This window comes from Plectropomus leopardus, chromosome 14 (genome assembly GCF_026936395.1).
Source record: "Plectropomus leopardus strain MGB_pleo_1.0 chromosome 14, ASM2693639v1, whole genome shotgun sequence".
Taxonomy (NCBI): domain Eukaryota; kingdom Metazoa; phylum Chordata; class Actinopteri; order Perciformes; family Serranidae; genus Plectropomus; species Plectropomus leopardus.
This window is the reverse complement of record NC_142189.1, coordinates 8372215-8398704: the sequence shown is the minus strand read 5'-3', so window position 1 is coordinate 8398704 and position 26490 is coordinate 8372215. Positions and strand designations below refer to the sequence as shown.

General features: G+C 38.9%; 1 protein-coding gene across 3 annotated transcripts; it reads left to right on the top strand.

Annotated features, from left to right (window-relative positions):
• Window positions 1–443: 443 nt before the first annotated feature.
• Window positions 444–26421, top strand: grm1b (glutamate receptor, metabotropic 1b). 3 transcript variants are annotated; one of them, XM_088087607.1, is made up of 11 exons: window positions 444–677; window positions 2715–3545; window positions 7972–8221; window positions 14544–14779; window positions 15044–15058; window positions 15656–15667; window positions 18791–19037; window positions 19555–19723; window positions 20627–20753; window positions 22505–23432; window positions 25584–26421. In XM_088087607.1, exons 2-11 carry the CDS (start codon window positions 2831–2833, stop codon window positions 26419–26421), a joined length of 3537 nt encoding a protein of 1178 aa, XP_087943733.1. In that variant the 5' UTR covers window positions 444–677; window positions 2715–2830. The 3 variants fall into 3 exon arrangements, with proteins under 3 accessions (XP_087943733.1, XP_087943734.1, XP_042357422.2); XM_088087608.1 differs by lacking the exon at window positions 15656–15667; XM_042501488.2 differs by lacking the exons at window positions 15044–15058; window positions 15656–15667 and having other exon boundaries at window positions 446–677.
• Window positions 26422–26490: the final 69 nt, after the last annotated feature.

The following is a 26490-nucleotide window of genomic DNA, read 5'->3' as shown; positions in this document are numbered from 1 at the left end:
ATATATATATATATATATATATATATATATATATATATATATATATATAGTCTTATTTTTGTGGTCTAGCAGCGGAGTTGATTTAAATTGTTGAATAAAGTTTTATTTTAACATGATGGCGCAGTTGCAGTACCAATAATTAGCCACACTGTGGCAGCAGAGCATCGTGTTTCTATGGCTGCAGCGGTGAATTGCAAGTGCATCACATCTGTCAGTGACAGGCACGACGCAGCAGGACTAATCATGTGAAGTTTGACCACTCTCTTTACACTTTTCATGAGGAAAATAAACAACGTCCCACTTCACCTATATTTGGTGTACTTATCCTGACTTTTCAGGTTACTATCTTCCCTCAAAAGGCTACATTTTCTTGGTGTGCACTTGCACAAAAATGGCATTATTCGACGTTACATTGTGTGAAACATCCTCTTGACGTGTACTAACTGTGGCTTCAAATCAGGGGCACTGCAGTGAGTGTGACCCGCTTACAAGATGCAGTGAGGAAGAGGAGAAGAAGGGGGCACCTCATGATCAGGAGAGAGAGAGAGAGAGAGACAGAGAGAGAGAGAGAGAGAGAGAGAGTCAGTCAGTCCCACAGTGTTTTCTGGAGACAAGAGTCCTGCCTGGCTGCTTCAGAGGAGACACAGACCCGCTATGTCCCGACTTGCCTGGTGCAGGTATGTAAAGTAATCCAGGTTATTAGTTGCTTTGCAGTCACAGACAGTCTTATTGGAGCCTTTTCTTATCATTCACTCTGCTCTGTTAATTAAGCGCCACCATTTAATTGGGATGCATGTGCTGTAGGTAGGTAGGTGACGATGTAGAAAATGTTGTCCTGTGAATGACACCGGCTGTAGAGCTGCAGACAGGAGCTTGAGTCAGCTGTCAGACGGCGGAAAAGAGGATTCAAACAGAGCACATCGCTGTGTGTGTGTGTGTATGTGTGTGTGTGTGTGTGTGTGTGTTTATGTGATTTTTTCGGGGGTAAAAAGTTGAAACAGATCGGCTTGAATAAATGAAATCAGCAGAGAGATGCAGGCAGCTGTCCGTGGTGCTGAAACTCAAAATGCTCCCCTGTTACAGATGCAACTTTTTATCTCTCAGATTTAGCATTTTGTAACCTTGAAGGTCGTGATCACTGCTGTAGATCACTGCATACCTTCCTGCAACAGGACTCCACCAACTTTGGCTTTTTGCATGTTTTTCATGCAACTTTTATGTCTGTTTTCATTTGCTTTTGCGTGATTTGTGTTACAACATTAGAGTGATAATAAGTATTTCACATTTCCAGATTTCTGTGATGACCTTATGAAACAGCACTTAGATAAGACACATAAATGTACGATTATTTTAATTCTGAATTCATCTTGATTTTCTCAACTCTTCGATTAACCCTTTGAAAACTGAGCGAATTGACTTGATTTCTTGGCGTGAAAATAAGGTGACAAGAAACTTAAGAAATGGCTAAAAAAATCTCAAGAAATTAGTAAAAAGTTAAGAAATTACCTGAAAATAAATGAAATAATAAATAAATAAATAAAGGAAAAGAAAAAAATGTAGAAAATAAACAAACAAGAATAGGACTTTAATAATGTCTAAAATATCTTTGTAACATAATTTTAAATATGTAATTATAAGAATTATAAATGCAGTTTTATGGATGTTTGTCCTGATTTTTTTTTCTTAGATAATATTTTACAAAACCCCCCAGCTAGTTGCTGGGCCATTTTCTTGTCACCTTTACTTTTTTTTTCTTTTTGCTCTCAATTTATTGGATATTTCTTACCAAGTTGCTCATTGTTTTCCCAATGTTTTCAAAAGAAACAAAACCAATTCTCTTAGGTTTTAGGGGTTTAAACACTTTAAACGCATCTGAATACAGCACAGGAAAACTGATGTTGATCCAGGTGTTTAATGGTTAATTGTGTTGCAGGTAAAATGTCAGAGGGGGAAATAAGCTGAATGTACCATCTTCAGATGATTTCTGTTGTGTGACCAACAGTCCAAAACAGTTTATTATCATTAAAAAAAAAAAAAAAAGTAAAAACATTAAATCTAGATCAAATTTCAGCAGCTGGAGCCAGAGAACGTGTCATATTTATGCTTAACCCTTTGAAACCTAGATCGCCTTCACTTTTCTTGTGCTGCATTCAGAAACTTTTTAAAAGTATTCAGAGCTTTGAACCCTCAGCAAATTGGTTTAATTTCTTTCAGAAGAATGGAAATAAAGGTAATGAGCAACTTGGCAATGAAGTCCTGCAAATTTCAAGAAATTATTAGATTTAGGAAAATATTTTTTTAAAAGTTAGGGAAAATTTAAAGAAGTATTATCATAATTATATATTTAAATTGATTTTACATAATATAATGTTAAACAGTGTTTTTGAGGCCATTTATCTGTTGTTGTTTTTTAACTTTCCTGTTTGTTTTTTAGTGATTTTTTTTGTGTGTGCTAATTTTTTTTAAATTTTTTTTTTACTTTTTACTCATTTCTAATCTAATTTCTGGGTTATTTCTTTGTAAGTTGCTCTTTGCCATCTACCCATGTTTTTGAAAGAAATCAGGGCAATTTAACCAAGTGTCAAAGGGTTAAAACTAGTGATATTGATGCTCATAATAGTTGCTTATTGATTTATTTGATCAACTTAATGATTAATTGACAAAATACGTGTAAAAGACAAAACAGGAATTAATGCTCCATGTCTCTCATACAGGGTGACGATGCTGAAGGAGAAGCAGCTGACTTAATTTCCATTTTATCCAAAAGTGGATTGATGGACCTCCATTATGGCCAAGTGGACATGATTCTGCATCCAGCACCTGTGGCACAATGTCGAATATGATTTACCTGACTGCCGTGAGCATTTTGTACTTGCCTGTTTTGCTCTTTGAGGCATTTGTGTTGTCGAAAGGCAAGTATGAGAGGTCCGTGGTGCCGAGCTCTGCCTCTCGCCTGGTGGCGAGGATGGACGGGGATATTATAATCGGAGCCCTCTTCTCTGTTCACCACCAACCGTCTGCTGAGAAGGTGGCAGAGAGGAAGTGTGGAGAAGTCCGTGAGCAGTACGGCATCCAGAGAGTGGAGGCCATGTTCCACACCTTGGATCGGATTAACTCGGACCCGAACCTGCTGCCCAACATCACTCTGGGCTGTGAGATCAGGGACTCCTGCTGGCACTCCTCGGTGGCTCTGGAGCAGAGCATCGAGTTCATACGAGACTCTCTCATCTCCATCCGGGACGACAGTGACGGCTCCAGGTGGTGCATCGAGGGGGTGCCCTCCAGTCAGCCGCCACCCACCAAAAAGCCCATCGCCGGGGTCATCGGGCCCGGCTCGAGCTCAGTCGCCATTCAAGTACAAAACCTTCTGCAGCTGTTCAACATCCCGCAGATCGCCTACTCTGCAACCAGCATCGACCTCAGTGACAAGACGTTGTTTAAGTACTTCCTCAGGGTCGTGCCCTCAGACACTCTGCAGGCCAGGGCCCTCTTGGACATCGTCAAGCGATACAACTGGACCTACGTGTCAGCAGTGCACACCGAAGGTAAGACACATTTCTTTAAAAGGGATTGTCTTTTTGACCTTAAGATGTGGATAAGTGAAGAGGCTCAGGCAGATATCTTTTTTTGGCTCTTGTGTGGGCGTTTATTGAAGCACCATGTGCAGCAGAATGAGAAAAAAAGCTTTTTATTTTATTTCATTTTATTTTATTTGAAAGGGACCATGTACAGTTTAAAACATAAAATGTCATCTTTTTATGTGCTGAACCAGATCATAGTTTTAAGTCGTATCTGCAGTCCCTCTGCAGGTCAAAACAAAGACAGGACAATATAAAGTTGCACAAGAAGAAGAGAAAAAGAAAGTCATACACACAAAAATATAATAATACACATAATAGCATATGATATAAAGTGATACGAATAAGAAAACACAAGACAGACAATACAACATAAAACTACAGCACATCACAAGTGAATGCTTGTCAAATTAAAACAAAGTTATAAAGTCCAGAGTTCAAGGTCAGTAAGTACAGAGCTAAGCAGCTTTTGATCATCTTTTCAAGGTGGTTTTGAAAGTGTTGATAGAGCTGCAGCTCCTCACATCATCAGGCCGAGTGTTTCACTGATTTGTAGCTTTTACAGAGAAAGCTGATTGCCCAAAAGCAGTGCGGCAAAATGGTATGTGACCGTCCCGTACAGAGGCTAATCTAGAGGATCTAATCGAGCTTAATGAGCGAGTAAACACAAAGTCACATGGTGGAGGAGCGGCAAAACATTCAGAATTTTCTTTTTTTTTTAACTGATGCTTTGCTGCATTTCTAGCAGGCATAGTCTCGTGAAAGGCGAGTGTTTTGCTTTTTTTCCCAAGATATCGCTGCATTTTCCTCTGCGATAGTAGCCTAATAGGAGGTTGATTTTTGCAGGGACATTGCTGTGTTTTCTGTCAGGACAGTGCCTCGAGAAGTGGTTGATTTTTACAGAGACATCACTATGTTTCCGGCTGGAAGAGTGCAGCGAAAAGCGGTTGTTTTAACTGAGACATCACTGCGTATCCTGCCGTGATAGTGCCATGAAGAGGTTGCTTTTACTGCAACATCGCTGCATTTGCTTCTGGGATTGTGTCACAACAAACAGCTGTTTATCAGTGGAGACATCGCTGTGTTCCCTGCGTGATAGTGCCACAAAAAGCAGATGTATTTTCCGAGACATCACTGTGTTTCCTGTCTGGATTGTTTTTCACCAAGTCGTGGCGAATTTCTTGCTGATGACAAATTGTGGTTGTTTTTTTTTTTCATGACATCATTGTGTTGACACCTGGGATAGTGCCACAAAAAGCGTTTGTATTTTTACCAAGACATTGCTGCATAGCCTGCCAGGATAGTGCTCTCAAAAGGGATTGTTTTTATTGAGATACCACTGTCTTTGTAGCTGGGATAGTGCCACAAAATGCAGTTGTTTTTAAATAGATGCCAGCAGTGATTGTGCCACCAAAACAAACTTTTTTTCTTTTTTTTTTTGTAGTCCAACATGATCTTTCCAAACCACAGCCAGATGGTTTTTGTGCCTACTAATCCTTACCGTGCATTAACTAAAACGTTTTTGAAAACCAAAGAAATGTAAACTTTAAATGTATCTGTTACATAGCACGTAGCATGTAAATGAAGTGTGTCTGTGGTTTGCATAAATGTACAATGCAAACGTTTTGTTCTTGTAATACAATTGTATTGCACTTACATAAAGTTGGGGGACTCACAAGAGAGCGATTGAAATTACAACTGTCAAAACTGAAGCAACAAAAGAAGAGATATGTTAGCGTTTAGTTTCCCATGATGCAACTTCTTTGATTAGACCGTCCCTGTCACCACTCACATCCGGTTTGTAACACAGACTTTGAAAAGCTCCTTTTAGAACCACAGAAGACATTGTGCAAATGTTTTCATTGGATGAGCAAAACACGTAAACTGAACGTCGTGTACAATTGGTATAGTGTCCCCTCAGTGAATCAACAGTCCTGTTTTTAGTATTTATTTCTTCTTTTTGGGGCAACTTGAAGGCTAACAGGAAATTAAAGACAAGAAGATACAAGAAATATCTTAGAAAGTCCTCTCACACAGACGCGTCTGTTAGCTTAGCGCTGATTTAATCAATGCTGTGTGTTGCTGCAATACTTCAACTGCTGTTTTATCTTGTGATTGACATTAGTAGACTGCTGCTGTAACAGCGGGTGGCTGCAGACACTTGTGCTCTCTTTTGTGAAGCCAGTTTGTGTTATATTAGTGTGAATAGAGAATTGATTTTAGCAGAGGAAAGAGAAAATGATGTTCTTCATGCTCTGTTATGGAGAAGGGTTAGTCCCTTTTATGGAGACTGAGTTTATGCATCAAAGTTCATGAAGACCAATTGCATATTTGACCTTTTTTTTTGACTTTCTCATTTTTGCTATCAGTTTATTGCTCAAGGGATCGGTTAAAAATATAGTCTGTTAACTTTAGTTGATTGATAGAAATTGAACTTCCAACCTTTTTTTTTTTTAGAAAAAAAAAAAGATTTATTGATTTTTTTAACTCAACAGCACAGTGCTCTCCACATTCACAAAGACATCTCAGATTAAAAACCAGAAATAAAATATAATAATAATAAATTACTTAATTTGAAGAAAGAGAAAATAAAGGAAAAACACCAGCTTTACCAATAAAGGCAGATAAATTAAAAAAGGTGACCAAGTTCTCTCAAATAGACCACCACCCCCCTTCACTCATGACCTGGCAACCATTTCAAAAACAGATTAACAGTTTGAGTTATTTTTCATGCAAAAATGACAAACATTCTCTGTTTTTATCATTTAAAGGTGAGGATTTGTCTGTTTTACATGAAAGCAATCTAAAAAAACTTTTGGTTTCGGCCAGTTGTTTGGACAAAATTTGAGGATGTTACCCTGAGTTTTGAGAAATTGTGAATTGTTTTCATCATTTTTTGACATTGTATAGACAAAACAAAAGATCCATTATTTAATATAATAATGACCTGATAAATTGATAAAGAAAATGATCACTAGTTCCAGCCCTAGGTGCAACCTGCATTTAATGCATAAAGAGACATTGTTCTATTTTGTATTTAATTATCACTCGGGGCTGGAGGTCATGTCTCCTTTGATTGATCCCACTTTTGCACTACTTTACAACAAATCTTGTGTAAAATTTACATTTGATATACCTAAAACTACATGTTATAAGCATGTAAAAGCATATAAATTGTAATACGGATTAATAATTAAGATTCCACCCACAGTGTTGGGCAACAGCACAATGTGAGATGTACCCATAAAGCAGCTGTTGAAACCTCATACACATTTTCACTGAGGAAAATTTGAGAGTGTGATAAACAGATAGAAAATTCAATCAAAGCCTGGCAAGCCTTTTTGTTTACTGCAATGAAGATCTGTATGTGCTTTTGGCAATAAATGAATAAATACATGTCAGCCTATAAATAATGATGCTCTTTAGATCATTTCTTTATAAGAAAGAGACACGAACGACCAGAAAGTGACACAGAGACACAAAATGACTACAAACAGACTCAAAGCAATTCAAAGGAGACTCACAATGACTACAAAAAGACACAAAATAACCACAAAGAGACACATAATGACTGCAAAGGGACACAAAGTGATCATGAAGAGACACAAAATGACTAATCTGAGAATTAAAGAGATTTAAAGAGACTCAAAATGATTACAAAGAGATACAAAATAACCAAAAAGAGATACAAAGTGACCACAAAGAGATAGAATTGCTACAAAGAGATGTGAAGCAATTTCAGAAAGACTCAAAAAGACACAGAAAGACCACAGAAGCACAAGCTGACTACAAATCGATGCAAAACACAACAAAAACTAAAGGGTGTGTGTCTATTGCTCCTGTGTTGGAGAGGTGGTGGGGCCTTCTGGATTTCTGTGCACAGGGGCCCATAGTTTAGTCTGAAAACATAAAATCTGCAAACCTCAAATATGAAAATATAAACAAGTGAAAATTAATAATTAATTCAAAAGAATATCATTTTTAAATCAAAATTATATTTAAATGAACTTTTAATTAACTTTTCCTATACTTATTTTTCATTTGAAAATGTTTTTGATTTTTTTTTTATAATTCAAGATTAAAAAAAATAAAATAAATAAATTAAATCAAAATCTTTTTTCAAATTAACAAAACTTTTGGCCTTGATTTGGCTCCACATGCATGCAGATATTGCCGTTGATGTCACTTGAACCCACCTTGCTCCAGCTGTACTTCTTATACCATTCAAAGAAGTCTGGGGCCACAACAGGCAACTTGAATGATAAAGAAATAAACGTTTTGTCTCGAAGCATTATAAAAAGCCTGCTGAATACAAAGTGAACCTTGAAGTCAAAATCCCATTGATTCTTCTGCTGAATGAAACTCCTCTAACAGCTTCTCTTGTCTTTCACAGGTAACTACGGGGAGAGCGGGATGGAGGTGTTCAAAGAGCTCGCCTCACAGGACGGTCTCTGCATCGCCCACTCTGACAAGATCTACAGCAACGCCGGGGAGAAGCACTTTGACAGGCTGCTGAGGAAACTCCGTGAGCGTCTGCCTAAAGCCAGAGTGGTTGTCTGCTTCTGTGAAGGCATGACGGTCCGAGGCCTGCTCATGGCCATGAGACGGCTCGGAGTCGCCGGAGAGTTCCTCCTAATTGGCAGGTTTGTTAGCGATTGTTTTCCCCCACGGGAATTTTATTTTCTCCGTCAGTTTCTTTGTTGTTTCGGATGAAAAGTTTTAAACAAGAATGATGAAAAGAACTCTTTCTTCTAAGTTCACAGCGGCTTTTTGTAAGATTTTAATGGCCATGAAACTCAGTCAACACAGTAATGATGAAAAAGGGAGTTATTTGTGCCACATTGATTAATGAAGATAATTACAGCCCGCTTGTAAATCCCAATCTCAACATTTTCATCATAAAAGTCCATCTAGTAGCTGTTGTGCTGTAGTACTCGAGATCGTAGATGGTCTTGGTCTCATCTCGGTCTCGGACGTAGTTGACTCAGGATTTTTAATCGAGTCTGGTTGAGACCACAACGGATTTATCTGTTAACATAATTACTGTGATTAGATGTAAAACTTTGTCACATGAGTCATTTGTAGTTTGCCTTTTTTGGTGAGCAGAGATGCCAATTTGTCTGTAATCAAGTTTGGCTTCGTTAACCACGGAGAATTCATATACAAAACAACAAACAGAAGAAAACACTCGGCAGAGTGCACGTTCTTGAAGGCAGCGCTTACTGAGACAGCAGGGACAACATCAAACCTCTGTCGGTTAAATTGGTTTCAGCTTCTCGGTATGTGCTTTTATTCGTTCATAGCAATAAAATTATATATATATATATATATATATATATATAGTTTAGAGAGGGTTTTAATCGGTTTTAAGACAAGAGGAGAAGAGTTCTTACTTGACCTTGAAGGGTCCATTAAGCAGCTGTTCTGGAGCTTTTTTGTAAAGATTTATCATATATAACTCAGTATTGTCTCTGTTTTCTCATAACTTCAGGTATTGTGCCTCATTTAGTGACGTGACATTTGTGGATAATGAAGATAAATTGTTGACCAGACAGTTTCACCACAAGGTCAATTTAGCTTGAGCTTTCAATTGATCTTCCTCAGCAGCTGGAGTTGAGATTTTCAGAACTCAAAGGCTATTTCCTCCAGATTTGCTTCACACAAGAAGTTCAGCTTAACCTTAGAAATTAAAGTTGAAAAAACCGTAGTACTACAATGTCTATATAGTCACTTTTCTAGAGCTTTTGATCGTGTCTTTTAATTCTTTATTCTTTCCATGAGCAACTTAACAAGACATGGCCAAAAAATAACAAGAAATTAGTGAAAAGTTACAAGAAAATTACCTGAAAAGAAGCAAAAAAGAAAAAATTGTTTATTTTTTTCCTGATGTTTTTGAAAAAAATTTAAAAAATATATACTTGGGTATATACTCAGCAAATAAGACAATACAATATAATAAAAACAACAACAACAATAATAATGATAATAATAATAATAATAATAATAATAATAATAATAATAATAATAATAATAATAATAATGATAATAATAATAATAATAATACATTAAAAACTCAAGGTAGTACTTTTCCAGAAAAATAATGCCATGATCCTGTGACAAAAATACATATGTTATAATATTTTGCTCCGCTCAGGGTGGATGGTATACACAAAGTTCATATGGAACCAAAATATTCTTTTCTTCCTACAGGGAGTCGAGTTCTTCTGAAAGCAGAAGACGCTTTGAGTCAGGCTCAGTAATGAATAATGCATCCACGCAGCGAGCTCTCCCTCTCCCTGTCAGATCACAGGCAGGATGGGCTAATATGGGACAGCACCTCCAGCATAAGCTGGGGAATGAGGAGTAGTGAACATCAAAGCTCATATCAGCACTTATACCAGACATTCCCTCTTTGTGGAGTCTCAGCTCACCTCGAGTCCTGTTAGGAGTCGCTAGTTGCAGCACCTGAAACGAGGCTACGATAAAAGCTCGCTATGGTTAATTTACTGAGAGCGCTTCATTAATTTGCGGCTACTTTATTCACAAAAGCTGATGAGAAGGAGTCGAAATCCCTTCTTCTGGACCCAAATGATGAAATGCATGTGTAGAGAAAAAAAAGTTTAAACTCGCTCTCACCCCTTCCACTTGAATTTGCACCGCTGTTTAAGTCTCCACGGAAGATAAGGAGGGCGTGAGTTTGGTAGAGCAGTGTCTGTGTGTGTGTGTGTGTGTATGTGTGTGTGTGTGTGTGTGTGTTTTTCTGGGTCAAGGAGACTACTGAAAAAGGAAAATGTTTTTTAGAGCAATGCAGTAAGTGAACACATGCAGCCCGGTGCAATGGGCCAATCGAGAGTGCCCGAGGTGCTGGTCATCAGCCATCCATCGTCTGCTGTGTGGAGGATGAAAGAAATGGCTGCGCTCACACCACAGATCCCACACAACTCAAACAGCAGACGACTCATTTGATCGGCTCTCAAGTGAAACGACAAAGAGAATACATCAGCTTTATGATCTGAGCTTGACAGACATTTGACTCCTAATCTGTTTTTGCTTTGAAAATACCCTCTTTTATTTCATGATTTCATTTGACATAAATACTCTCGGCTAGTACTTTCAATACGCAACAATGTCTCCTTCTCCCAAAGTGAATGATTCATGAGTGTGTGATATGAGGTTTGTGCTATGCGTCTGTACAGTACGTGCGTGTGTTGGACGTCAGAGCTGTAGGTTTTTGGCACTCAGAGTGTTGGACTGGAGGGAGTGTGATGCTGAGAAGCAGATGGCCAGGTACTGTTGATACTGTCACACTGGACAGTCATTGTCAGTTCATTTTTGAAGTGCCAGCCAAGTCAAACGTGCTGTTGGCTTTGTTTTTTTGCCAAACGTGGGGTTTTGTAGTGATATTTTTGTACTGTGGGTGAAGTGCGTTTTGTGCCACATTCAGTCTCTCAGAATTGTTCAGTTTTGGATACAAGGATTCATTGTTTCGCACCAGATTTATTTCAGTGTTTGCAGCTTGAAAAAGCATGTGGAGCAGATTTAGAAACAGCATCTTTCTGACACCAAAGGAGAATCTCACTTATTTTTCTACACCAGTGTTTTTCACCGTAGCTCTAGAGTGCCCCAGGAATGAGTCCTAAAACCCGAAAATGAGTTTGCATTTCAGCACTCCACGTTCTCTCATCTCAAAGTCAATGGGTTTTTGAATGGGATTTTGGTTAGATGCCTGAAATAAGGTCTGTGATTAACCCTTTGAAACCTGGATCAGTTTTCTTGTGCTTCATTCAGACCAATTCACAGTCATTTAAACTTTCGAAATCTAAGCAAATTGGTTTCCTTCCTTTTGAAAGCTTGGGGGGGGGGGGGCAACTTCACCTAATCTGTAAATTGCAAGATTTAATATCTTTGTAGTATTGTTTAAAAAAAACAACAAAAAACTATATTTATAATTATCATCATTATAGTATATACATACATACATATCAGTATAAGTGGCTAAATGAGACCACAGAACGTCATCACGCCGTACTGAACACGGCTTTACATCTTTGTTTTGGTGGCGACGTTGTTGTGCAACAGTAGTGTAGAGCGTTTATAGCCTAACAATAGCTTTTTACTTCTGATGATGGAATTTAGGCTTCCAAAATCCTAAAAGTGGTGTTCATTTGTTAAGATTATCTTGCTTGAACACAGTTTATTTCCTGCAAAAATCCAAAATTCAGGCTTTTAAATGAGCGAACCAGGGCGATGCTTACCTCCATGTTGGCCTACAGAAAGACATCATTCCTGGGCGCCCTCTATCGTGATACTAAAGTAGTTTGTGGATCACCAAATATGTCATCATCATTGTCTGGGGACCTTTAATGTCTGCAAAATTCAATAGAAATTCACCCATGACCTTAATACTAAGAATGGTGGACACGGTCCTCACCAGAGCCTCGCTGCTGCCTTAAAACTAGATGCAAATGATTAATTAATTGTCAGAGCAAATAAGATCTCATTGTAGGTTTGGCAATGTTTTTATTTTATTAATTTATTCATGTTCTCAGGATTAATCATACTGGAATGAACTTTGAATCAGCAAAAATATATACTGGTATAACCCAATTATTATCTCAAATCATTATATATAGTTTTTGTATTCATATGTTCCAGTTGTCAAACCCTACAAAAATAATTATCATTCTGCACACCAGGATTTGCATTTTGTTGCCAGAAAAAAATGAGTTGTCATGTTTTATTGTATTCAGTGTGTTGTTGCATTTTAGGCAGTTGCTTTTGTCCCAGATCATTCTTGGAAGGATGCTATTTAGGCCCCCTCCACGTCCCCTGTTCCCCCCTTTCATTTCTCACTCCTTCAAACACAGTATCACATCTATGCATCACAGATTTGATCCCACACTGCTTAGAAATACTTGAGCTGCATTTGCAACTCAAATGAGGGGAGGATTTTTTTTGTTGATTCAAATCTGAAGTGTCAAACAAAAGTGTTTGTCTTGTCAGCACGATCTTTTGTGAGAGGATTCAATGCAAAATTGATTTTTAAATAGGCGAGCGTGTAAACTATAAATACAAACTATGACCATCGCAGAGACGAGATCACACTAAAGAGTCTGTGTGGAGCTCGTTTCGCTCCGGGGCAGATTGTGCTGCTACAGCACTGATCTGTGAATTCTCACCGGACTTGTGATTGTGTCTGTGGACTTGGAGGCTTTTTTTTTTCGTCTTCTTTTTTTTCGGCAAGAACAGTGGGCACTCCACGCCTCTCAGTGGGAAGGCTGAAAGGGAAACAAAGTCAGAGCAACAAAAGGGAGGAGGTTTCTGCAGGATTCAGCGTGAGGCTTGTTAGTGAGGCTGCCTGTAGCTTCAAACACAGTGACACTGTCACAGACTTCTGGAGCTTCAGCTGCATCCTAAAACAGCAGTTCTTCTTTTTGCCAGATGCAGACTATAAAATTTGTTTGCAGCAAAAGGATTTTATTTTATTTGACTTCAAACAAGAAAACGTAGGATAGAACTTTATTTACCCCATGGGCGAGGGGGGGCTGTTGTGCAGCAGTTGCAAAGTAGGAAAGAGTGCAAATAGAAAGAGTGTGAATATAAATATCAATAAACATATCCAAAATCTGGAATATACAGAATGCTAAAAGTACAAACAACGGAAAGAGATCATAAGTTGCTCATATCTCAAGGTGCTAATGGCTGTTGGAGCTGGGTTTGGTGTCTTCAGTTTCAAAACTTCACACTTTTCAGAAACTGTTAAAATATAAACAACAATGCAGTTATATCCTGTTTTTTTCTATTTATAGTTAACTTGTGTTGGAAATACTTGTTGCAGACCTCCTCAGCATATACATTAGCTTTAAATTCTTTAGTTGCAAGGCCCCAGTTTGTGCATTAATTTGATATTACCTTAGAAAGAAACATTTACATATGGAGCTCTTCCACACAGTCCACCATGTTTTTTTCTACAACAGCCCAGAACAGACAAACCAAACTCTGGCTCTAAATGGGGCCTTTTTGTGTCTTCACATCAGCCGCCGTCGCTCTCATACATGTTTGTTACATGGGAGAAGTTTCACATGGTTGTAATCTGCAACCTCACCACTAGGGGTCACTAAATCCTCCACCTTGGACCTTTAACAAGACTTTGCACTATTTCAAGGTATTTCCAAAATTCTCAAAGACTCTTCTAACTGTCTAGATGAAAATAGTTTGTCCCCTGCTTGACCAAACAAGATGGCTGTGACTCTTGTTTCCTATTTAAGTAGCCAAAAATGACAAATCCGCGCTTGTTTTTACGACACAAAAAAATATAAAAGTGTTATTTTCAAATGAAAATTAAAAAAAACAAAAGAACGTCACACCAAAATAAACAGTTACAACTAATTATAAGACTTATTAATCTTATTCTGTTGCAACCCTAGTTTTAAGTAGTAGTTTTAAGTTTTATTTGCTTTTATAAGGCCATGAGCCACAAACAGGCTCCTCAAAGTGGACGTTGTCTTTGCTGTGCAAAACATTTGTATTGTGGTTGCACTGCAGTACCAACCACATTTGGAAATAACTCCAAAACTGTTCTCCCGTTAGTTAGCCAGCTTATTGGATGGGAAATAAAAGTGACTTCTGCAGAATTACATTTTTGCTGACTCCTCAGGAAAAAATGCTGTGGCATGATTTTGGTATAACCTGTTTAGCACCTTAAATTGTTCTTAAGCATTCTGGCGTAGAAAATGTTTATTCATCAGGTGTTTGGAAAAGTCTTTGATTATTGGGGAAATTCAGACAGTAAATAGGAAAGCATTGTAAATGACCTCCTGGGTTTTTCAAAGGTCATCAGTTTTGTTTATTTGTTTTTCAGAAAACAGATGATTAGCTGTGTGACTCAAATGTAATGTTTATGCATGAAAAACACAAACTGGGGCTCGTCCCGTATTACAATATGCAGTGTGCTCCTCTGTGCAGTGATGGCTGGGCAGACCGAGTCGAGGTGGTGGAGGGGTACGAACAGGAGGCTGTGGGCGGCATCACCGTGAAGCTGCAGTCTGAGGAGGTCTCCTCCTTTGATGACTACTTCCTAAAGCTCAAGCTCAGCACCAACACTCGCAACCCATGGTTCCCCGAGTTCTGGCAGTACCGCTTCCAGTGCCGCCTTCCCGGACACCCGCTGGAGAACCTGAATTATGCACGAAACTGCTCAGGTAGCTAAACAATTTGTCAGGCAATTATGATGTTTCATGCAGTTTTTTTCTGGTTTACATTTTTACGCCAGTGTGCACATCAGCTTGTCTTTTAGGACTGTTTTGATGTGTGCAATGCCCAGAGGACGATGCCAAAAGGCCCCGTAAACTGGAACACAGTCTTTAATTATGAATTAGACTGCCAGAGGCTAGAATTCTTTCTCTAAGTCAATCCAATAACACATATTTTTATATTGTTCATTTCTGTGACGCGTTGCTTTACAGAGGATGATGATCTAGGTAAATTAAATCCTTTTCTTTCACAAAGGAACAAAAATTCATTAGCTTAAGTTTTTTTTGAAACAATGCTCAACAAGCATGTTTCTAAAACATATTTTTACATACTGCTCATACATATTTCTTTTATAAATATATTACATAATATATATTTACGTTTTCAATCCTAATTTATGAGACTGATACCATTATTGCTGCTGTTAACACAAAGTATTAATTTTCAATTATTTCATATTCATCATATTGATAAACGTAAATATAAAATAATGCATGTAGCAAAAATGATTTTTTTTTTATACTTTTCCGTTCGCAGCTCTCAAGATTCCTTAAGTGAATTTGTTTTTTTGCCATTGCACCTCACTTTCTGCAGTTGTTTTAATCTTTTATTCCTTTGCAGCGTTTGCACATTATTTATGAGAAAAGAGCCTCTCTTCTTTATTATGCACATACCTCAAGCTTTTACTCATTTCTACAAAGCATCATATTTTAATAGCACTTAATAGAGTATTTATTTTTGTCTCATAAGTGGAGATAGAGTTCTTGTTTTCTGTCCTGCATTGCTATTATTTTTATAATATTATTTATATTTTTTTGGTGTAGAACTCCAGGACGGTGAGTGAATCCCTCTGAATGGGCCCATTATGCTCCTCACTTTGGCAATATACATAGAGGTTGACTGATATTAAGGTTTAGTCACATGATGTGATCATTTAAGTGGTCAGTTTTATTATTATTTCTCTCTAAACGTACTATTAATCTCAGTTAACCTCTAATATATGAAGCTATTGGGATGTTTTGATGTGTTTTTTCCTCACACTGCAGTGAGAGCTCAACAATTGATCCGCTCTCTTTGTGCTTTCACACCCGTTGTGGCCTTTAGTCGTACTAAACAGCCCAATAACATTTGAGTGAGATGGCTGATCCAGCTTGAGTTGCATGTAGCCACAGGACAAGTGAAGCCATATTGCAACAGATTTCCAGTGCAATAGTATGGTAGTTTAGTCATATTTATAGAGAGAAGGTTGAGTTGTCTTGCAGCCGACTAATCCCGACGTGCGGCAGTACTAGGCCCTCTGCTTGCATGCTGACATTGTGACATCATTGCATCATGACTGAAGCTCACACAGCTCAGTGATCGAGGCGAGCGTCAAAGCCAAGGAGCTGTTAAACTAGGTCATCACCAGCAGTTCCCATCGGACGCTTACCCAGCTGCTACCCGACTGAATTTACTGTTTATGTGTTTGTTTGCACAGGCAGTCGGTTTCCCAGCAGTCGCTTTTTTTAACGATCATCACTTGATTTAAAACACGTGGTGAGAAACACACCAGCGATGGATGATGCTCATAAAGCCTGTTAGACTCGTGCGTCACACAGTTGCATGTCGTTTTTGTGCAGTCTGTGAATCCTGTCTTACAGACTTTAGAAAAAAGGACAAATGTTGCGACTAATGATGTTAATGACAAATTATGTAGCTATAGATGAGAGAGTGACTGTCTCTGCTGAGCCTGCATAATCATTAACACAACTTATTTTAATATGAAACAGAAAATCTTTTGATTTTTAAATCTGCATTTGGACCTTCATCTTCAACTACCACTGTGACAGACTTTGGCGGAAAATTGTCTTCAATTTCGTTAAAAACAAATAAAACATTCACATACATGCCACATAACACCAGTACTGATGGTATGAATGATATTTTATTTACTTTATATACGATTTAAAAGATGAATTACAGTTTTAGAAAAGATTTGCCTTTTGATTTATTGACCACAGGGGAATTAGGTTCTTGCAGCAGCACAAAGACAGAAATAAATAGAGGTTACAGAAAGTAAAAGACATAATTAAGAAGAGATACATAAACTAAAATAAGAATAATTTTTTTTTTTTTTTAAAAACTAAGAGCATAAAAGTACATGGTAATATATAAAAGTTTAATTAAGTGCAAATTGAAGAAATCCTCAAAACATTATATTGACTGCTCCAAAAATATAAAGAAAAATTTAATAAAACAGGTTTTTTGATTTTCTGTCAACAGAAAGAAAAAAAAATCCAATTTACAATTTATCATGTCTCATTTTTTCAAAGTATTATCCCCTAATAACTTAAAGAAATGCTAACAAAAGGTAATTCAACCCAATCTGAGCTGCTAGATAACATGAAGAGCTGTGTAATTAATTATCATACAGTGTAACAATAATTTCAACACTGAATACCTAATATTAAAAAAAATAGCACACACACACACACACACACACACACACACAGATCTTCAGGACAGTTGACTAATCTCATTTTAACAAATTTAAAAGCATGCTAATGTGTCAGCCTTTCACACACACACACACACACACACATATATGTGTGTATGTGTGTGTATATTTTTGTCTGGAGATCTGTGTGTGTGCTACCTTCGCCTTTGGGTATTAAACATTGGAACTTTATGAACGGTGGTTTAGCATCCTCTAAGATCTAATTGAAATATATCAAAAACCTTGTTAAATAATGGAGTTTTAGGCACTATATGATCACTATATTAAGGATTTTTGGTTCATGTTACAGTATTATTACATCATCAATAAAATATATAAAACTGCAGTCATGATGGCTACCTAATGTTATATATTTCCATCTTGGAGGAAATTCAGATACGTTTTGACAGGCTGTCTAAATCTCCATCAGATTCCTTTGCATAAAATATGAAAGAGGGATTTTTGGAACAGATTCAGGTGACAGATACTGAAGAGTGAAACATCATTTTCAGTCCAGAGCACATTTCACTTTTCTTTTTTTTCTTTAGATTAAAATTCAAAAGGTCTGGTAATTCACATGCACAGAGTGCTATTGTGAAAATAGGCTGCTTTACCATCTTATCCTATCGTAAAAAATGTAAATCAAATCTGATGGTTGTAGGATGACTGTGGGGAATTTTGAGTTCATTTATGCAGTAGAAAAGATGATTTAGAAAGTTTTTCCTTTGCCACAAAGTCTGATTTTACACAAGTGGTTGCTTTTACCCACTGATGGTCTAAAAAATGATCCTCTTTGAGTCCAGGAGCTTCCACAATACGTACCTGCTCCACTGTTCTAACATAATGGATTGAATGCATGGTGCAGCTCTTTGCACTAATACATCTTACTTTAACATAAAGCCACTTAAAAACCTGCTTTCTCTGCTTCTAGCTTGCATTACACTGAACTGATAGGGTGTGTTTGAACATCACAAACTGTTTGTCGTTTGTCTCGTTCACCTGTCGTGTTTGTTTGTGGAAAAACAATACGAACAGAATCCTTAAACATGAGAATAGCTGTTTAATTTTTCTGCTTGAGGAGACGCAATCTCGACGGCACGGTGTTGTAGACCAACTCTAATTGAATCCTGACTCATGAATGCAGAAATGGATAGTCTTGCCATGGTAACAAGGTTTCTTTGAAGCCATTTTCTGAGGCTTCCAGTTCTTTTAAAGCAGTCTCCCACTGAGGCACAGAGGCGTTCAGCTCGCTGCCTGTATTCAGAGAATAATCACAAGAATGTGTCTGTGAGCACCCTATCACTCCTTTGTAATATGTTATATCATGCCAGACACACCTGTACAGTACACCTGGAATTATTCTACAGCATAACACACATCATGCTACTGCTTGCAGCAATGAAGCCCCTCCTGTAAGGCTTTCCCTTTTTTTAGAAAAGTTGTCCCAGAAATGAATCCTTACATTTCTCTCATGTGTGGGCAGGTTATGAAAGTCTGGAGGACAACTACGTTCAAGACAGCAAAATGGGCTTCGTCATCAACGCCATCTATGCCATGGCTCACGGGCTGCATGACATGCACACTACTCTCTGCCCCGGTCATGTGGGTCTCTGTGAAAACATGAAGCCCGTTGATGGCAGCCACTTACTGGAATTTCTTCTCAAGACGTCCTTCACGGGTGTTTCTGGAGAGGACATTTGGTTTGATGAAAATGGAGACTCACCAGGGAGGTAAAACATTTTTTTTTACCTTGAATTCTTTTAGAAACACTACATAAGAAGACATAACATTGTGCATAAATGCTTTGTTCGTAATGCCTTAAAAATTACCTTAAAGGGACAGTTCACCTTTATTCAGATTCATATAAGAGTACTTTACATATGCAGAATAACAAATCTTAAATGACAGATTTTATTTTAACATACATAGCATTACTTTCATCCTCTTTTTCTTGCTACTTTCATGAGAGCAGCTACAACTGCATCATCAGATAGGGTTTGGAGTGTTTTCAAACTCCAGTGGGGAGTTTTTATTGAGAGATAAAGGACATGTCCGCACCTGGCAAAATAATCCCTGAGTCACAAGTATTGATCAAGCACCTGACAGGCCCCCTGCTGATACAATCTGCTGTTTTTGCTCTAAGTGGCAGTAAAACTATTATTTCCCCTTTTAAGAATTGATTCAGCATCTGTAAAACCTCGTTAAATCTTGTCTTCCTTTAACTCACGTCTTTCTATCCACTCTCAGGTACGAAATTATGAACTTCCAGCGTGTGGAGCCCGGTGTTTATGACTACATCAACATTGGCTCCTGGCACGAGGGCGTCCTCAGTCTGGATGATGAAATGATGCAGATGAACCGCAGTGACATGGTCCGCTCTGTCTGCAGCGAGCCCTGCTCCAAAGGAGAGATCAAGGTGAGGGACAGATCCTTCAGATACTGTCCTGCTTTAGGACATGCTGTTACTACACGTCTGTCCTTGTTTTCACTGTTTTTATTGGACAATAATTCAGTCTTTCTTCTCTCTGCAGAAAATGAATAGCTTGGTTACATGCCAGGTTGTGAATAAACACACTGGCTGATGTTTATTCTTTCTGTTGGGTAATAGTGAAGTTCTAAATGTTTGAAATCCATAAATGCTCATGGATTTCTCTCTTTTTAATAAGCAGTAATGCAGTCTGCTGTAATATACATGTCAAGTGGTCATTAACTCTTTGAAACCTGAGCAAATCGGCTTGATTTCCTTCAGTGAGCCACAAAAAGAGAAAGTGACCCAAAAATTGTGTATAAATTAGGAAAAAGTAAAAGAAAATTAACTGAAAATTAGTTTTTTTGAAAAAAAAAAAAAGGAATCATAAATAGTTTTTCACTAGCTGTTTTCTTTTTCCCTTAGATATTTTTCCCAAGTTTAAAATAAATGTAATAATTTTTTGCAATTTGTCATACATTTATAAACAGGCTCATAGCCTTTTTGCCATGTTTTTGAAAGAAATCGCACCAGTTTGCTCAGAGTTAAAGGTTTAAATTCTTGTGAAAGTCTTTTGAAAGCAGCATAAGGAAAGTCATGATGCTCCAGCTTTTAATTAAGGTTTTTAATCATCAAGTCTGCAACTTAAAGTATCAATACGGTGTTCATTCATCGATTTTGGTCCAGATCATCTGCAGCCCATTTCTAAGAAATTGAAATGGTTAAACGACTCAAAAGTTATTAATATCTACAAACAGTGGGGAGTCGCTCTTTCACGGAAACAAACTCAGGGTAGAGATAGTCACTTGTAGAGAAGTATTTTTACATTTCTCCTCATGTTTTGTCAACCAGGTGATAAGAAAGGGAGAAGTGAGCTGCTGCTGGATCTGCACTGCCTGTAAGGACAACGAGTACGTCCAGGACGAGTTTACGTGTAAGGCCTGTGAGCTGGGCTGGTGGCCAGATAATGAACTGGAAGGTTTGTACTCATTACTCTCCACTTAACCTTCTGCTGTGAACTCTCACCTGCTGGGAACACTGTACAGATGACTTAACTGGTTTTCCCTTCAAGTTAGACATTTTAGGAAAGAAACTAATGCACCTTTCCCCCCGGATCAGAAGATTGACACCATGTCCTGTCAAATATGATGCTGTGTTCACACTAAGAGCAACAATACAGCTGAATAACCAGCTAGATTATCGCAGATTATTCATGGTTAATGAAGTTAAATCGCCGCAGGTTTGTGTGTGTCTAGTACATGCCACAAAGTACCTTGAATAAACATTATGTAAAGTTTGGTCAAATAAGGTCTATGCTTTTAGTCAGTGTCTGAGCCTCATTTTAATATCACATTTCGCTGCCTGATCGCATCTCTGGGTGCATCACAATGCACACAAAGCCCCATAATGTCAGCTAACTAAGAAACTAACTAAAAAACAAAGTACCACAGCCAGAAACAAACACATACTGGCTACAGATAACTGCATACATATGTAGACATCAGTTAGAAGAGAAAATGTATGGATTAAACAAATAACGATAATGGCCCTTTGACTGTAGCGACATATTTATCAGACAGATACAAGAGTGGTTTCAATATTCTCGTATAACTCTCAGAGAGAAAGTGATTACAAATATTTCCCCAAAATGTCTAGCTGTTGCTTTAAAACACCAAAATTACATTTCTCTGCAAATTCCCTCAAGACAATTAGCCTTTTTTGAACTAGAACAGACAATTTTGCTGTTTTGCAATTTTCACTCTTAAATGTAGATGAATTTAGGTTACTTCGATGGCCGCAGGCTGGGTTCCTGTTGCATGATTGATGCTTTCAGTGACAAGAGGAGATTTTTTAGTCTTATAAAAGGCTCTCTGTAAAAAGTTAAGTTCCTCCAAGCTTTTACTCCACCCTCCCACCTGTTCTCTGTACAGTTCGTCCTGCTAAAATTTTTGCAACACTTTTTCATAAACCTGTTCTGTCCTATTTTCATTGCTTTCCCATGACACCTGAGAGCCATTCATCATCTTCACCACTTTATCCGACAGCAGCCCTACTTCACTTACCGCTCTTCTGGCCCACTTTCAAAGGCCTTCTGTGCTGTTCAAAGACAAGACACTTTCTTAATAGGATCAGCCTGCCTCCGTGCTGTTTATTTACTTTTTTTTAATCACAAGACCTTTAGGTAAACACAGAAACGAGAGTCTGTGGAGTACGGGAATGACATAAAAATTATTCATGTGCAGTTTTCTAACCCTAACCCTCCTGCTGTTCCACAATAAATAAATAAAACAACATAAATTAGATATTCAAAGTGTGTTCTCAGCGTGAAGCAGGAAGGAGATCGTACTTGGATCCATGAAAAACGCAGTGATTTACTTTGTCCTGCTGCATTGGCCCCCTCCTCTGCTGGCTGCAGCCCAGCCTGGCCGTGGCTGAGTAGAAAGGGGTTTATTTATAGTTGAGCTAAAAACCTACTTTGAGACTTACTGTATTTTCTCAGGCTAAAATGTATTTGATTAATTTTGAATGTGCCCCATACAATAAAGCTTTAAAAATCTGAAGCTTTTTATTTAATTCTTCTAAAAATTACCTTTCATTTAGGCTTTTTTTTCTCTAAATACTCAACAGAAATAACCACCGAGCACATGCTGAAACGATAAAAGTTTTATAAGCTGCTTTTAGTGTATTTTGGCAGTGTGTTTATATTGTCATGTTTTTATTCTGTTCCAGGCTGTGAGCCAATTCCCCTGCGCTACCTGGAGTGGAGCAATCCAGAGTCCATTATCCAGGTGGTTTTCTCCTGCCTGGGCATCTTGGTCACGTCATTTGTTGCCTTCATCTTTGTTTTATATCGAGACACACCCGTGGTCAAATCCTCCAGCCGGGAGCTCTGCTACATCATCCTCGCAGGGATCTTCTTGGGTTATCTGTGTCCTTTCACCCTGATCGCTCGTCCCACTGTGGCCTCCTGTTACCTCCAGAGGCTGCTTGTCGGGCTGTCGGCTGCAATGTGCTACTCCGCCCTGGTTACCAAAACCAACCGCATTGCCCGGATTTTAGCGGGCAGCAAGAAGAAGATTTGCACGAGAAAACCGAGGTTCATGAGTGCTTGGGCTCAAGTGGTCATTGCTTTCATCCTGATCAGTGTTCAGCTCACTTTGGAGATTACCCTCATCATCATGGAGCCGCCTGAACCCATTAAATCCTACCCCAGCATCAGAGAAGTATTCCTCATCTGCAACACCAGCAACGTGGGTGTTGTGGCCCCTCTGGGCTACAACGGCTTGCTTATCATGAGCTGCACTTATTATGCCTTCAAGACCCGCAACGTCCCTGCAAACTTCAACGAAGCCAAATACATCGCCTTCACCATGTACACCACATGTATAATATGGCTCGCGTTTGTGCCGATCTACTTTGGCAGCAACTATAAAATCATCACCACATCCTTCTCTGTCAGCCTCAGTGTGACTGTAGCTTTGGGCTGTATGTTCACGCCAAAGATGTACATCATCATTGCCAAACCTGAGCGAAACGTGCGCAGTGCGTTCACGACCTCTGATGCTGTGCGCATGCATGTCGGCGATGGCAAAGTTGCCTGCCGAAGCAACAGCCTGCTGAACATGTTCAAGAGGAAGAAGAACGCTGGAAACGGCAGGTAGGTTCTTTAATTGAGTCTGAGTCCTGCTCCTGAGGCACCTCAGGGATGCTGGTTTTACTGTAATTCCCTCTCAGGGGAGCCTCGTGTCTTACTGTATTTACTTTCATAGGGACACCTGTTGTAAAGTGTGAAGGATGTAGGTCAGTGCTCAATTCACACAGCCGCTTTAACCTTTGAACTGATGGGACGATTAAAACAAGCATCTCTGTGTGCTAAAGGATGACAAGTTGAATCACAAATACAGATTACAGGGTTTCTGCAGGGTTCACCAAATCAAATTTTAAGTTTAAGACCCTTTTTTACTCCACATACAATTCAATTTAGAGCCTTTGTTTTTTTTTTTTACAGTCTCTAGTGCAGTGTCTGCTCTGAGCGGGCCGATTGCTTGGCCTCGTTCTCGAGAACCACTTATAAAAACAACTTCACATACGACAGTGCCCTTTGTCCTGAGCAATACACTTGCCATGACAAAGTTTCATCCCCTAGCAATGCTGGAGTATTCAGGTAAAAAACGCCGGAACATTTTATGGCTTTAAGGAATTTAAATCCCTTTTCAGGAATGAAAGTGTTCATTCTGAAAGTTACATCACTGATGCTTTAAATGTCTGAGATTAATACCGTGTTTACATCTCTGCTCTCTCTGGTCTGCCATTGAATGCTCTGTAGCCGTGTTTTTATGAAGAGAACAGGAAAAATTGGATTCGGGCCCGTCGTTGGTGGTGCTTGATGCCAAAACAGTTCGAACTTTTAACTTAAAAGTTAACTTCTAAATTACTTCTCCAGTTCAGCTCTCTGCTAACTTGAATAGGAATAAATTGAAATGTTGTCGTACTGAATGGATCTAACCTCGAAGGTTTCCCCTAAGGGAAAAAGTCTTTTTTGGGCCCCGTGGCATCAGGTGACAGACCTTGTCTTCAAAGCTCAGCAGTGTACCTGGGAGCTGCACCCAGCATGTCATTCAGCCGTGTAATAGTTAATAGGGGCTGTCTATCAATACGCAACACAGTGTGTACATAACCCGTTTGTAATAAATATGTAGATTTCGAAAGCTCGCCCTCGACACAACAATTTCTTGGGTCCTCGACTGCCAAATATGAAGTTGAAAGGATGAAGTTGTTCGGCACGAGCCATACTAAACTTTTTAATTCAATATGATACGGATACCTTTTTTTATAATAATACCTATAGTGATCGTTCCTTACATCATTATGTGAGTTTTGAAAACAATATCATTACACTTAAGGAAAATCACATGACACTTACTTGCTATTAATGACAAATGTATCAAAAATGTATCATGGGCATCTTCTTGTTTTTGTTCAGCCTTCGAATTTTCAGTGTGTTGTTTCTAAATGTTTGACGAGTTCACTCATGTTGCTACTGTTTGCCATTTTCTTGTCACAAATTCTGCATCTTGCTGTATTTTGTATTTGCATGTTGCAGAAACACGTGACTGTGTGCAGCCGTTCTGATGTCACATAGGTTTTCACAGTCATTTGACGCGAGCCACCTCAAAATCAGGGCTGCTTTTGCTCAAACATTCAACAAAAGTACTTAAAATGTTTGGAAATATTGCAGCCCTCCATGTTTTGTGTTTCTATCATTTATTATATGTATATTTTTTAAGGAATCAGTACCAAATGAGTAGCTTGTGAGTATCTAAGTTTGGATCCCACTGGAGCAATCCAGAAAGACAGAGACTCCTTCCATTTTCATTAGATACCACCAAAGTATGGAAAACCAGCAGGGACAAAATGGCCTAGAATTATTTATATCCTCCTTTTTTGGTACTTTCGAGCAATACAGTATCTAACAATAATACCTAATATTATAACTAATTAAATTAAGTGACCTGGTCCCAGATAAGCAGGATGGGATGCATGGATGAATTATATGGAAAATATATAAATTAATTGCTAAATCAACACTTGCCCATCAAGCGTCGATGATTTTCTTGGCCTTTAAAGCTTTGCAAGACCTGCAGATACCCTGGAATATTACATAGAACATAGATTTTTTTTTTAGATATACATTTTTCAGTTTTTAAGACTCGTAGGTAATTGTCTCTTGCATGAAACAGAAATGCTTTTGTGTCTTCCACGTTTCTCGGTTCCTGTGAAGTAACAGCCATCTTTATTCTGTTCATAGTTCTAATGGAAAGTCTGTGTCATGGTCTGAACCAGGTGCAAGACATCCTCCAAAAGGGGATCACACGTGGCACAGACTGTCAGTGCATGTGAAGAGACAGGAAGCAGGTTCGAATCAGATGGCTGTCATCAAACCCTTAACTAATACCTACCAAAACAGGGACTTCTCAGACCTTAGCACTAAGACCTTGTACAATGTGGCCGAGGAGGACGAGAGTGACCCTATCAGATACAATCCCCCCATCACTCCCCCCATGATGCCACACGGGCAAATTCCTGCTTGCGGGCTGATAAAGGACGTGGAGGAGGTGGAACTCTTTACACCTCAGCATCTGCAGCCAAACTGCGTTCTCCCCCAAAAAGTCATCATGGACCACCTGCAGGAGAAGGCGGTGGTGGGTAAATTCAACATTGACATCCCTGAGCTCAATGATATGATTAGCATGCCTGAGTCCGTGAGCGGCGGCATGCCCGTATACCACCAGGCCCACCTCATCCAGCAAGACCCCGTCCTGCCTCCGCACCTGGACCTGTTCGATGAGGAGCCCACCTCCCCTCTAGAGGAGGAGGAGATGGAGAACGAGCAGTTTGGCCTTCTCCATGGTTACATGTACAACAACGCCCAGATTCACGACGAGGAGGACTTGGTCGCGGTCAAACTAGCCATGGAGGACTCTCTGGCTCTGATGCCTCCGTCCCCTTTCCGAGATTGCGCTGCTCCTCCAGTGAGCCCCTTTCCCAACTCGCCCGTGTCCGAGTCGATTTTGTGCAGTCCTACTAATGTGACATATGCTTCCGTCATACTCAGAGACTACAAGCAAAGCTCCTCAACTCTGTGAGGGTGCACACTGGGTGTTTCCAGTAGTACTACTGTAAATTTTCAACTTTATAATGACTTGTGCTGTATA

Coding starts and splice junctions, on each gene's coding strand:
- grm1b (XM_088087607.1), top strand. CDS start 2,831: ATGTCGAATATGATTTACCTGACTGCCGTGAGCATTTTGTACTTGCCT. Junction 8,222..14,543: donor GAGTTCCTCCTAATTGGCAG/GTTTGTTAGCGA, acceptor TCCTCTGTGCAG/TGATGGCTGGGCAGACCGAG. Junction 20,754..22,504: donor GCCAGATAATGAACTGGAAG/GTTTGTACTCAT, acceptor ATTCTGTTCCAG/GCTGTGAGCCAATTCCCCTG.